The 13,323-nt window shown below is 47.7% G+C and overlaps 1 protein-coding gene across 1 annotated transcript; it reads right to left on the bottom strand.

Moving 5' to 3' along the window:
* Positions 1–7,330: 7,330 nt before the first annotated feature.
* Positions 7,331–12,565, bottom strand: LOC125519366 (actin cytoskeleton-regulatory complex protein PAN1-like). The gene is made up of 4 exons (XM_048684202.1): positions 12,380–12,565; positions 8,642–8,689; positions 8,349–8,551; positions 7,331–8,269 (listed from the first exon to the last, which is right to left on the bottom strand). Exons 1-4 carry the CDS (start codon positions 12,431–12,433, stop codon positions 7,597–7,599), a joined length of 978 nt encoding a protein of 325 aa, XP_048540159.1. The 5' UTR covers positions 12,434–12,565; the 3' UTR covers positions 7,331–7,596.
* Between the last annotated feature and the right edge of the window lie 758 nt (positions 12,566–13,323).

Below are 13,323 nucleotides of genomic sequence, written 5' to 3'. Positions count from 1 at the left end.
GTTTCCAAGACTGCTCATCTCTGTCCGTGCTTGATGAACCCGCACTCCCATCCATCCATATGCCTCTTCTGTATTTTGTGTTCACCAACATCATGTAGGCCGACTTGACTGTAAAACTTCCATTTCTTTCAAAGTTCCAAGCCCAGCTATCCGGTATATTCGATGTGCAGATTGGTATTTGGACAATAGCCTGGATATCTATCGGTAGGCATACTTCCTCCAACCTCTCACGATTCCATGTAGCTGTTGTGTGATCGATCAGGGCAGAAACAAGTCGGGGGGGGGGGGGGGGGGGGGGGGGGGGGGGGGTTGGCAGATCTCCTCCCGTATGGCTTCATCATCACGTCCCTGGGGATCCAATTGTCCACCCAGATTTTGGTTGTCTCACCATTTCCTATGCGTCTAATCAGCCCAAGTTTAAGTATGTCCCTTCCCAGTGCTGCCTCGTCATTGGCGCTGGCTGCACGGCCACTTTAGTGGGCCAACCCGTTATGTCGGTTTTGGGAAGCTTCTTTTGCCCGGTTTGGATCGGTTTTTAGAACCTTACATGCATTTCTTTTTCTTTTTTCCATTTCACTGTGTTTCTCTATCAGTTTGTTTGAGTTTTTCTTTATTTTCCTTTTTCTTGCTAGTTTTTTCTCTTTCATTTTCTCTTTGCAAATGCATACCTACTTTTTCAATTCAAGTTGTACATTTTTTCTATATATGTGGAACATATTTTAATGCATATTTGCACATTTTCAAATACATGACAAACATATTTATATACATAACTGAACCTTTTTTTCATATACATGCAATACATTTTTCAGAAACACATTGAACATTTATTTGAATGGTATCAAGTCTTTCCTTTCTGAATTGCTACAATTTTTGCATTGTACAAGCATTTTTTAAATTTCACGAATATATTGGGTAAACATGTGAACATTTTATATATATATATACTTGTTTATTGAACGGTATGATTTTGAAAATTATGCAAATACCTTTTACGTTTCATTAACATTTTTTAAATGTTACTAACATTTTGTTTGAATGTCCGAGCATTTATTTTAAATTACTCTGACAAAATTTTACACATTGTTAACATTTTTCAAATTCTCAGTGAATGTTTTTAAAATTTATAATTAAATTAAGTGTTGGAATGTATGTATTTAGAGCATTTCAAAAATATAAAAAAATAAAGAAAAAGGAATACAAAAAAAGTAAAGGACCCTCCTAACTGGCGAATGTTTGCCAGGGGAGGTGGCAGATTCGATGGCTGTTTTAGTTGTGATGAAGTGAGGAGTGGTAGCATTTTCTTGAGAAGACATGGCAGTTTGTCCCCATGAAGGCAATTTTCCTCTAAAATCTGTCGTTGTTTGATGTCGTTTCACAAGTAAGCAAAGATGGTTCGCCTGCCACCCCCCTTATAGCGAATGTTCGCCAGGTACAAATACCGAAAGTAAAACTAAAACAAGAGGTAAAAAATGAAAATGGCTACTTAGCCGGCCCAATGATAGCGACCCGAGGCGCCCCTGAGGTAATACCTCCTTCGGTCATGCTAGAAGTGAGGCAAAACGCTGGGACCGACTATGTAGGGACCAACAAGTTAATGAGCGCTTCTTCGGTAGCCTCGCATCGATCAACGTCATTTGGCACGTTCTCAGCTATTCGCCACGTGTCGCGCTTTGAACATTTCCTTCGAAAAAAAATTTAAAAAAAAATTCGCACGCATTTTTGGTTTTTTAAACAGTTTTTTACGAGTTTGTTCGATGTTTTGGTTTTCCCCCTGTCTTCTTTAGCTTTTCGATCTAAAAAAATTCAAAAAAAATCTGCGTGAAAAAAACGTGTTTTTTATGAAAGTCATGGCTTTTTTCCACGAGAGGCACGTTTGTGCTTTAGCGAGAGTCACTGTCGTGCCTTTCAGAAACGGAAAAAAAGAACGTGTTTTCTGTATTTTTTTTCTTTCGCGAGAGTCACAGTTTTGCTTCCGCGAGAGGCACGGTTGTGCTTCCACGAGAGTCACGGCCGTGCCTCTCGAAAAGGGAAAAACAAAACGCGTTTTCTGTCTTTTTTTTCTTTCGCGAGAGTCACGGTTTTGCTTCCGCGAGAGGCACGTTGTGCTTTCGCGAGAGTCACGGCCGTGCCTCTCAGAAAGGGAAAAAGAATACACGTTTCTGTTTTTTCTTTTGTGAGAGTCACGGTTTTGCTTCCGCGAGAGGCACGGTTGTACTTTCATGAAAGTCACGGCCGTGCCTCTCGGAAACGAAAAAGAAACGTGTTTTCTGTTTTTTTCTTTCCACGAGAGTCACGGTTTTGACTCAACAAGAGGCACGGGGTGATTTTGCGAGAGGCACGGGTGTAATTTCGCGAGAGGCACGGGTGTGCCTCTTTCGGAGAGGGAAAAAACCGTTCTCCCGGTTTGATTTTTTTCGCCTGGTTTTTTTCATCTGTTTTTTTTGTGAAAAAAAATTCGTCAAAACCTATCAACATGAGATCTAATTTTTAAGATCTCGACGCGAGGAATCGAATGGTGAAAATGGTTCGAGATTTGGACGCACGGTTTAAAAGATAAAGCGTTTTGAATAAACGAATCTACGAAAAAAGGGAAAACTTTCAGGTTGCGACAAGTCACGCAGCGTGCCACTTGTTGCGACATGAAAAAGTAAAGTATTCTTTGCAACGAGTTCTTCTTAATTAGTGATTTTGGACTATCTATCACCAGTTGCGAGGCCGAAGGAGGTTCTGCCTCAAGGGCACCTTCTGGTCCATAATACTGGGCCAGCTCAAGTAGCTGCATGAAGGTTAGTTGTTTTTCTTTATTTATTTTCTTTTGTTAGTATTTTCAAAATAAATATTCTGAAATATTATAAATACATATATTTCAAAAAATATTTCTAATTTTAAAAATCATATTTTTGTAGAAGTTAATGCAGTGTAAAAAATTAATAAATTGAACAAATTTTCGTGGAATATAAACACGTTCGTGTAATTCAAAAAATATTTTGGACCATTCAAAAAATGTATGTATAAAACCAATAAAAAACAACAGAGAAGAAAACGTTGAGCCACAGATGTTATAGTACTGGGCTGGCCCACTACCTCGTGCCCAGAGGCGAGAGCGAGTTACGTCTCGGTACTGGCAAATTATAGGCCTAGCCTAAAGAGTTGCCGCACGTACATGTTGTATTTTTTTCCTACAAAAGACAGAGCTCACTAAGGCATAGGCACATTACAGTATCATAGGTCTTGACTTTCGTGTTGGATAATTAGGCAAAAAGAATTGCGGGGGATAATTGGGCAATTTCATGATTAATTCCAGAATATAAATCATGATTAAACCAACAATTAGCAAGGAAATGTGGGACATACTAGATGCAGTAAAGAACATGAACAATAGCAAATACAGTACACATGCAACAACACCATAAACAGAGATTGGGTCAGATCATGGCGCAAGTACTGCTAGTTTGAAGTTGAAGTAGCCCAGGCGATGTTGTCGACGACGATGTTGGTAAAAAACCGATCAAACTAGATGTCGTTGGACGTGACGGTACGCAACGCTGCCTGACTTGCAAGGTAGACGATGCATGGTAACGAATGTGAGCAGTAGCGTGTAGGGCTTCCTAAAAATCTAATTTGCCCTCTCCCTATGCAGGATCACAAGAGCGAGCGCTTCCAAAGACATTCGCTCATCTGCAAGACCGGCCAGGCAAGACGAACAGGTATTCTCTGTCTCTTCTCGTACCAATCACTAAGAGTTGTGAGAAAATTCAAAAGTCCCTTTCTACACCCGAGCTCAAATGAGCTCGGGATGAACTCTAACTCAAAAAATATTTAAAAAATGTTCAAAAAAATCTAAAAAAAATATGGGAAACTTTGACAAATGTTTTAAGAGCTTGTAAAATTTCATCACGAAATCACATTTGTGAAAGTACTGGCAAAAAAACGATAATGTTTTTTGTCACAACTTTCACAAATATGATTTCATGATGAAACTTTGCAAGCTCTTAGAACATTTGTCGAAGTTTGCCATAAAAAACAATTTTTTTAATATTTTTTAAATATATGTTTTATTCACCCAAGCTCATTTGAGCTCGGGTGCAAAAACTTCACGTCCGAGAAAACTCCACTATATGAAGTGATCTCAGACCACCTTCACTAGTAATATTAGAAAAAAAATACACTTCAACTTGCCATTTATTGACGGGTCTTTGAGTTTTTTTTTGTATTTATGTACTGAGCCAAATCCAAATATAGCTTATCTTCCAGATGAAAACAAGTTCGTAGTAACAAGTGCCGTTGAGCTCCTAGTTTTTTTTTTGCGAGAAAACCTCCGAACTATTCATTTTCAATCATGACAGTACAATAATAAAAACTACAAACAGATTCATAGACCACCTAACAATGACTATAAGCACTGAAGCGAGCCGAAGGCACGTCGCCGTCATCTTCCCTCCATCATCGGAGTAGCGCACAACTTGTTGTAGTAGGCAGCCGGGAAGTCGTCATGCTAAGGCCTCATAGGACCAGCGCACTAGAACAGCAACCGTCGCCGATGAAGAATAACGTAGATCGGAAGGATCCAACCCACCAACATATGAACGTAGACGAACAACGACGAGATCCGAATAAATCCACCAAAGATAGATCCGTCGAAGACACACCTCTACACGTCCACCAACTTGACTGTTGGTGCCAGACTAGAATGGAAGGCACAAGCGAAAAACAAGATGAACGGGTAATAAGAGACGCGTTTGGTAGGATGCATACAACCCAACTAAGCCCGCGCGGGATGTTTTTGGGCCGTTTGGTTGCCTGCAAGCTGCCTGACTCATATCGACACGAAACTTAAAGCACTACAGAGCCTGGCTCACTGGGAACGCTTGAATCGGGCGTTTCTAGCAAACCAGGCGGAGTGAAGCGAAAAACGAAGACGTGGTGTAGGGCACGGTGCAAGAGGGATGCGGTCGGAGATGGCAGGAGGGGAAAATAGGCCGAGGAGGGATGGCATGAAATATACCCTCACCGCCCCATTTATTCGCTCACCCCTAGCTGTAGGACCAGCCCTCCTCTGTTATTGGCACCGACGACGACGGTGACTCAGATCTGCAGTTGTGACACTCCCCTACAGCGGCAAGTGGCGGCATCATCACTCCCTGCAGCGGCAGCTGCTTCTCCCTTTCTTCTTCGACTCCGTCCGGCCATCCTCGTCTCCGCCATGTCTCCCCTGACCTCGAAGCTGGTAAGCAACCCTCTCCTCCTCCTCTTTTATGTGTTAGGTCCTTCGATAGGACCGTTAAGGTTCGATATCGCCATCACTGACCGCATCATGGATGTCGCTTAGGTTGTGGATGAACGAACAAAGCTTCTAGTTTAGGCAGCATCGCTGGTAGCTGTGGTTCATGCCTGGATCCTGTTGGTCCATAACAGAGATGTCCGTCGGAATGCGAAACCTCTCATCCGGTATGGTTCGATGTTAATCCGGGATCAGGAGAGGATAGCAAATCTGAACTACATCTACAACTGCAACGACACAGAGGCTCTGTGGATGCTTCGAATGAGAAGAGCACATTTCGCCAGGCTTGTGCAGACGTTTAGAAGCAGGAGGCTGCTAGAAGATAGCATCCACATCACTATGGAAGAGCAAGTGGCAGTGTTCCTTCATGTTGTTGGTCATAACCAGAGGTTTAGGGTTATACACAACACCTTTAGGAGATCAATGGAGAACATCTCCAGGTACTTCGAGAAAGTGTTGTATGTTGTTGGGGAGCTCATAGGAGAGATGATCAGGTCACCAACCGACTGGACTCCTATCAAGAATCGCACAAGCCCAAGATGGTATCCATATTTCAAGGTGAGCACTGACAGTATGTAGTTCATGCCTTGATATGTTGTTATTGTTCTTCTATAGCCATACTTCAGGGTGAGCACTGACAGCATATTGTAATGCCATTTCAGGATTGCATTGGAGCAATAGATGGTACTCATGTCACTGCCAAAGTGCCGAGGTCACAAGTTGCAGCATATAGCTAGAGGGAGGAAGCACTACACAAGTCAGAATGTGCTAGCTATTGTTGAGTTCGATCTGAAGTTCACATATGTGTTGGCTGGCTGGGAAGGATCATCACATGATGCTAACATTCTCAGTGGCAGCATGAGTCGCCATGATGGCATCAACATTCCCTATGGCAAGTTCTACCTAGGAGATGATGTTTATGCATGTCGGCTAGGTGTTCTTCCACCCTTCAGGAAAACCAGGTACCATCTGAACGAGTTCTCTGGTAGAAACTGTCCTAGGACTCCACAGGAGCTGTTCAATCTCAAACACTTCGGCCTTAGAGTAACAGTCGAGAGGGCATTTGGAGCTCTGAAGAATAGGTTCAAGATCCTGGATCGAAAGCCATTCCATCCTTACCCTACCCAGGCTAAGCTTGTTCTTGCATGTTGCATTCTGCATAATTGGATCCTGCAATGGGGTGTTGATGAACTTGTGCTGGAGGAGGAAGATTTGACTCCTGATGAGGTGTTCAGCTCCGGCCATGGTGTGGAGGTGTTCGACAACGAAGCATGGAAGAACAAAAGGTTGGAGTGGGCTCAGAAAATGTGGGATAACAGAGGTCAGACAAGCATCTGAAGCTGAAGAACAAGAGGAAGAAGAGAGAGGCAACAACAGAAGCGAAGAAGTGGAAGCAACACATCAACAACAAAGAAAGAGGAATATGAAGGGGGTGAACTTCCACCTAATTAGCATCATTGAACTTTCCCTATTCAGCCATGGTGGCTCTTAATAATTTCTATTGTCATTTGCTAATAGCTAGAATAAACTGTCATTTGTTTTCTAGTTAGGATAAGACAATGATCAGTGGGGTAAGGTCATCACTAGTGAGAAGTGGTGATCATATTTTTAACCGTTTGTAACCAAATAACATGTTGTTTGTTTAACAACAGCGACGCAGACAACCAAACAGTATGTTGACTGGTTACTTCCCTCGTGCATAAAGGCTAATGCAATGCAGGCAACCAAACTACATACAGATGTTGGTTTTAGCCTACATTTGCCCTACCAGTCCTAACTCAGACAAATATGCAAAATGTCATGTGAACCAAACGCGTCCAAGGTGCTTCGACCTTCTAACATTTCGTTCAGCGTCGTGCCATGAATCCGGGTAGTTGCACACTTGCATTGCCATCGATAGTTGAGATGCAGAGTCGCCAAAGTCGTCGGCTACAACTCGAAAGGAGGAGAAGCGGTCTCTTTCCAAAGCATGATCCCTCCGATTCATATTTAGTACACAAGGACAATAAGCAAGTAATTAATTGCAGCGTCGCTTGCTCTCCTCTAAAGATTAAACGAGAAATCTTTACTGCAAATGTAGAGCGGTATTGCAGTAAACAAGCTTTGCTGATCCTCTACAAGTAAAGTAACACAAGAATACAAGGCCCTCCTTTAGAGGTAGAGAGTACAAGAGATACACATGTTACATTTGGAAAAAAAATCAAAATCATGAAATGTAGCACGGCAGATGCATGGTCTGCATGCATTGTTCCGATGCAGAGGTCGGGGGTATATATTTTTTTTGAAGAAAAAAGCATGGTTGACAGCGCGCGTTACACCTGTTCGTGTCCTGTAGGAGGCGTGTGCGGTCCATAGCCATGAGCAGGAGGAGGAGATGCAGGGGGAAACTGCTGGTTCGGCGCGTGCGCACCGTAGCCATGAGCGGCAGGAGGAGGAGGGTACTGCTGGTTCTGCGCGTGCACCCCGTAGCCTTGCGCCGGAGGAGGTGGGAACTGCTGCTGCTGCTGGTTGGATCCATAGCCTTGTGCCGGAGGAGGGGGGTAGTGCGGGTTCGGCGCCTGGCCGTATGGAGCAGAAGCGGCAGGAGGGAACTGCGCGTTCGGCGCTTGGCCGTACCCCGGCTGTCCCTGAGGCGGCGGCGAGTACTGCGGGTAGCTCGGCGGCGCCTGCCCGTACCCCTGCCCCTGTGGAGAAGCCTGCTGCGGGAACTGCGGCTGCCCCATCGCGATCCCGGCGCCGCCCGCCGGCATCTGCTCGCCTGCCTTGGGCACGGCAGAGGTGGCGGCGGCGGCGGCAGGCTGCTTGCGGAGCATGATGTAGGAGGTGACCCCGAGGGCCGTGGCGACCAGCGTGAGCACGGCGCCGCCGGCGAAGATGCCGTCCTTAAGGACGTAGCAATACCCGTACACTGACGAGTACCGCGTCCCGGTGGAGTTCCACGCAGCGCCCTCCGCCAGCAGCCCGAACGCGATCATCGCCGAGATCCTGCACGCATGCACGTTCTTAGTCAGCAGTGGTCCGGCTAGCGAGCGCTTGCTGATTTGTTCATTGATGGATGACTCACCATGAGAAGACGGCGCAGACGACGCCGATGATCCGGTTGGTCTCGGAGGGGATGGCGCGGGACTTGCAGCAGCCGCAGCAGCCGCCGACGACCGCGAAGACGATCTGGGCCACGATGAGGAAGATGGCGGCGCAGACCCCGAGCCCCAGCGCCGGGTTCTGCGGGTACAGGCACACCCCTCCACCCACGTACAAGTCCGAAATCTGCGACAGAGACAGACTGCATATCAACACGGAGAGATACACCAAGGATCCAAGTACGCAAGGATAGATCGATGGAGCTAGCCAGCTTACGGTGAGCTTCGTGCCTTCGGCTGAGAACCCCAGGATGGCACTCAGCACCCCGAGGGAGCCGACGACCGAGCACACGATGATCATCCTCTGATCCATTTTTCCCGGCCACCTTTCTCGAACGGATCTCGATCTCGTTCTGTGTTGTAGTCGACTGGCGTACATCCGCGTTTATATAGAAGAGCTCGGGCATGCGTGTATGGTAAGGGCATGGTGACCGCCTGACGTGGTTCGATTGGTGCAAGCCTATGTCACCACGGAGGGGGAGACTTCTGCGGCGACCACCATCACTATGTTCTGGCCATGTTCCCCGTAATTCCTCCAGGATTGATTAATCCATTTCAACGTTAGAGCAACTCTGTATCAGATTCCCTGGAACGGCACCCTCAAAGACAGTTTTGAAGCCGCACTGCATATAATTTCTTTTTGGAGGTTGCAAATGCGGTGCGCAAAGTCAGATTCCACAAACCTGAACATTTACAATTTTTTCACCCCTATTTCTTCTATGTATGTGCACATAAACACTATTCTAACATCAATTTCGCATCAATATAATTCAGTTGTTTGTTTACTTTTGAACATTAATATCCAACAACTTTTTAAATCAACGAGTTCAAATTAAAACAAAGAATGAAGTCTGATTACAACAAGCCATGGACAGGGGTACGAGGGAAACTCATCTCTCTCTTGAAACCTATCTAGGGTTAGGCCGCCGCCGCCGTCTCCCTGCGACCGTCAGATCACCGCCAGGCAACGGGTAGGGGGAGGATGGCGGCGGCGGGGCATCCCTCCACCGCGGTTCTAGGCGTGGTTGCGGCTGTTCTTGTGCGGGCGTCCGGGTGGTGAGACGTCGGCGGCGTTGGCTCGTGTGGAGGGTGGCTCATCTTTGGTGACTCTGGCCGGTGTGACGGCTGCCTCACCCGGTCGATCGGCGGGCTAGAAGGTGCCACATTCGTGACTGTGTCCAGAGGAGTAAGATCTGGCCCGTCGGTTGTGCCGGCGATGAGGTTGGTGGTTCCTACGTGGTGGTGGTGCACTCACCGCTCAGGAAGTGTTTGTGCCGGTGGGTTTGCGGGCTGGTGGTGTTTGTAGGTCTTCCCACATTCGTTTGGTAGCGTGGGGTGTGGAGGAAAATTTGCTCGGGCAAAAGTCGACGGTGCGGTGTCTGCAAACGTTGCTTTCCTCCTGGGGGTCGTCGTGGGGCTCTTCAACCTCCTTAGCTCTCGGGTCACATCTTTTGGTCAAGGCCTAGACCTTGACGTGCAAGGTCAAAGGACAACATCGATCTCGCATTGCTTTCCCCCCTAAGGGTGTCGTCTTGAAGTTTATGTTATCCTGGGTGCTTTCCCGAGACTGGACTTACTCGACATCGTTGTAGGAGAACATGCTACGCAACAAAAAATGCTACATGATCACACCCAGGAACACTATGAAGATGACGGTAACGATCAAACTCACCGACGGTGCAGAGTAGCGGAAGCAGTGACGAGTCGGTGTAGCTTAATGATCCCGTCGATTCCCGCAGATAGGTTGCACCTCCCGGCTGCGAGAATTGTTCTCCGAGACGAGAGTCGAAGTAGAAAACCCCTCCGAGGTATCCACGCGTTCCGTAGTAATAGTCCGACAAAGCTTCGATGTCCAGGAAGAAGAACTATGAGAAAACTAGAGAGAGAGAGAGAGAGATCCTAGTGGTGCTTCTCGTCTAGTTACGAGTCTAATTCTCTTAGACAAGTTAGACCAAAGATTAGAGACCGCCTAATTAGGAGCCTAAACACGTAGGTCAATTAGACCTGAAGAGTGTTGAGTTATGCAGGAGAGAGACCCTTTGATTTGATGTTTCTCAAGAGGGAGGTCTTCCAACATATATATAAGTGCGAAAAGGAGGAGGGACCCCCCCCCCCCAAGGAGGGGGAATCCTTCTCCTCCTCCACTTGATGGAAAAGGGAAGGATTCCTTCCCCTTCCCCATTCGGCCTAGGGCCCACCATAAGGCATGGCGCCCCATGTGGGCCCCCATAGGCCTACTAGGGGTCGTCATCTTATGATGGCCCTTCATAATTTTCTTTCATAAATAAAATTCGGAATCTTTCGGATGTCTCCGGAGCCCATTCCGATGACTACTAATCATGGCCCGCAAATAATGCCACTGGCAGAGCTTCAGCAAGGCCGAAAGGGCCGTGGCCCGCTCAGAATTTTTACATTTATACACTATTTTTTTTAATTCCTAGGCCTTGGAACATCAACCTGCGTGCTATTTAGTTCTATTTGGCCAATCCAGCCCGCCCAAAAATTGGCCTCAAGCACCGCCAGTTGCCACACATATTTTTAGTAATTGTCATGCTACATCAGAGGGGAATGTCACTTGTTCAAAGTGCTCAAAAAAAGTTATTGGATTCGACGTTTGCCTCTTTCGCTCGGGAGGGTGAATGAAACAAATGATGCGCTCATGCAGACGGACGACTATCACCGCGTTGAGGTTCGCACGTGAAATCAGACACACCATAGAGCGTTCGTAGCAGAAACCACCAAAAAAAAAACGATAGCAAAGCAAGCATTAGTTTTAGCGTTGCTGACCCCGGTCGTGAAACCGTCTTTTCAACATGATGACTTGAGATCTAAACTGAAAACACGATGGCAAAGCAAGCATTAGTTTTAGCATTGCTGACTCTCTGAAGATCATAGGAGAGATCTCGATTGCAAACGTAAAGCAGCAAACAAGCATGACTGATCCTCTAAAAGTAACTGAAGAATATAGGGCCTCCGGTGAGGTCGAGCGAGACACACGTTACATCCACAAAACGGTAGAAATCACGGAGTATATCACGATCGAGATGCATGGTTTGATCGAACGGCGCGCGTCACACCTGTTCGTGTCCTTTAGGAGGAGGGTACTGCCCGTAGCCTCGTCCAGGAGGCGGGGGTAGCTGCTGCTGCTGCTGGTTGGCTGCGTGCGCTCCATAGCCTTGTCCTTGTGCCGGAGGAGGGGCGTAGTGAGGGTTCGGCGCTTGGCCGTACCCCTGCCCCTGCGGAGGCTGCTGCTGGAACTGCGGCTGCCCCATGCTGATCCCGGCGGCGCCCGCCGGCATCTGCTCGCCTTCCTTGGGCGCGGCGGTGGCCGGCTGCCCGCGGAGCATGACGTAGGAGGTGAGCCCGAGGGCCGTGGCGACGAGCGTGAGCACGGCGCCGCCGGCGAAGATGCCGTCCTTGAGGACGTAGCACAGCCCGAACGGCGACGGGTCCCGCGTCCCGGTGGTGTTCCACGCCGCGCCCGTCACCAGCAGCGAGAACGCGATTATCGCCATGATCCTGCATGCATGCATGTTTTAGTCAGCAAGTAGTGGCCCGGCTAGCGAGCGCTTGCTGATTTATCCACCGAGGATCGACCACTCACCATGAGAAGACGGCGCAGACGACGCCGATGATCCGCTTGCTCTCGGAGGGGATGGCGCGGGACCTGCAGCAGCCGCAGCAGCCGCCGACGACCGCGAAGGCGATCTGGGCCACGATGAGGAAGATGGCGGCGCAGACCCCGAGCCCGAGCGCGGGGTTCTGCGGGTACAGGCACACCCCTCCATCCACGTACAAGTCCGAAACCTGCAAGATATGCATCAACAGAGTAAGTAAGACGAACACACGTGTACATGTAGTACATCAGTAGCAAGGATAGATGAACGTAGTGAGTGTGGTAGCTTACGGTGAGCTTGGTGCCCTCGGCTGAGAACCCCAGGATGGCACTCAGCACCCCGAGGGAGCCGACGACCGAGCACACGATGATCGTCTTCTGATCCATTTTCATGGCCAATGCTCTCGATGGAACCTCGACCTCTTTTGGGTTGCGGTCGACTGGCGTGCACCCGTGGTTTATATAGAGGGAGCCCGGGCCGGGCGTGCATACATGTCACCGGCGCCGACGCGCGTAGTTCGGTTGGTGCAAGCCTATGTCAAGGAAGGGCGAAACTTCTACGACCATCGCCATCACCTACGTTCTGCCCAAGTTCCGCCTAATTCCTCCATCATTACGTTTTTTACGTACGTGGGCGTAATCAAGAAAGTTACTACTGTCCTTAATTAGGAAGTTGGCATGGTAGACAGCTTCGCCTTCGCGACTTATATCCATGGTTCTGCCGGCGCGGTAACTAGTACAGATAGCCATCTTATTGTTCTACTGTACATAAGTGATAGAGAATTGCGTCCGAATTGTTTCACACTGCGTCCACAGCGATGGATCTCTAGCATGCTAATTCCGTACGGTGCGGCCGAAATATCTCTTGGTTTTATCGTACCTTCCATCCACGAGTGGGCCATCCAGACACTGGGGACCAATGGGTTTCGGCCCCGACGACTTTTGACCCCACAAATGGCCAGTCGATCATTTTGTTCTGTCTTGCAATGGCGTGCCGTGCTCGTTTTGGTTCCTGCGCTCCCATTCGACCGGGGTTTGCCTAAGTCTCAATTGACTTCAATTTTGTTTTTTAAGTTGACTTAGCAAGTCCTTTTGTCTCTTGGTCTTCACTGTTTTTCGACGATTACTAGATCTCGTTTCTAGCGGTGAATGGTTATCGCAGTCTTCAAAACATAGTATGGTGATGATGTTTGCAGGTTTGCCTCTCTGTATTGTTGGTTCTATGTAATTTTCAAGCTCCAACGGACGGTGTACTATCGAAGGAGAGAGAAGTCCAATATGAT

Source organism: Triticum urartu, chromosome 1, assembly GCF_003073215.2.
Source record: "Triticum urartu cultivar G1812 chromosome 1, Tu2.1, whole genome shotgun sequence".
In the NCBI taxonomy this organism is placed as follows: Eukaryota; Viridiplantae; Streptophyta; class Magnoliopsida; order Poales; family Poaceae; genus Triticum; species Triticum urartu.
Note: the sequence above shows the minus strand (reverse complement) of the source record. Positions and strands in the feature narration are given on the sequence as shown.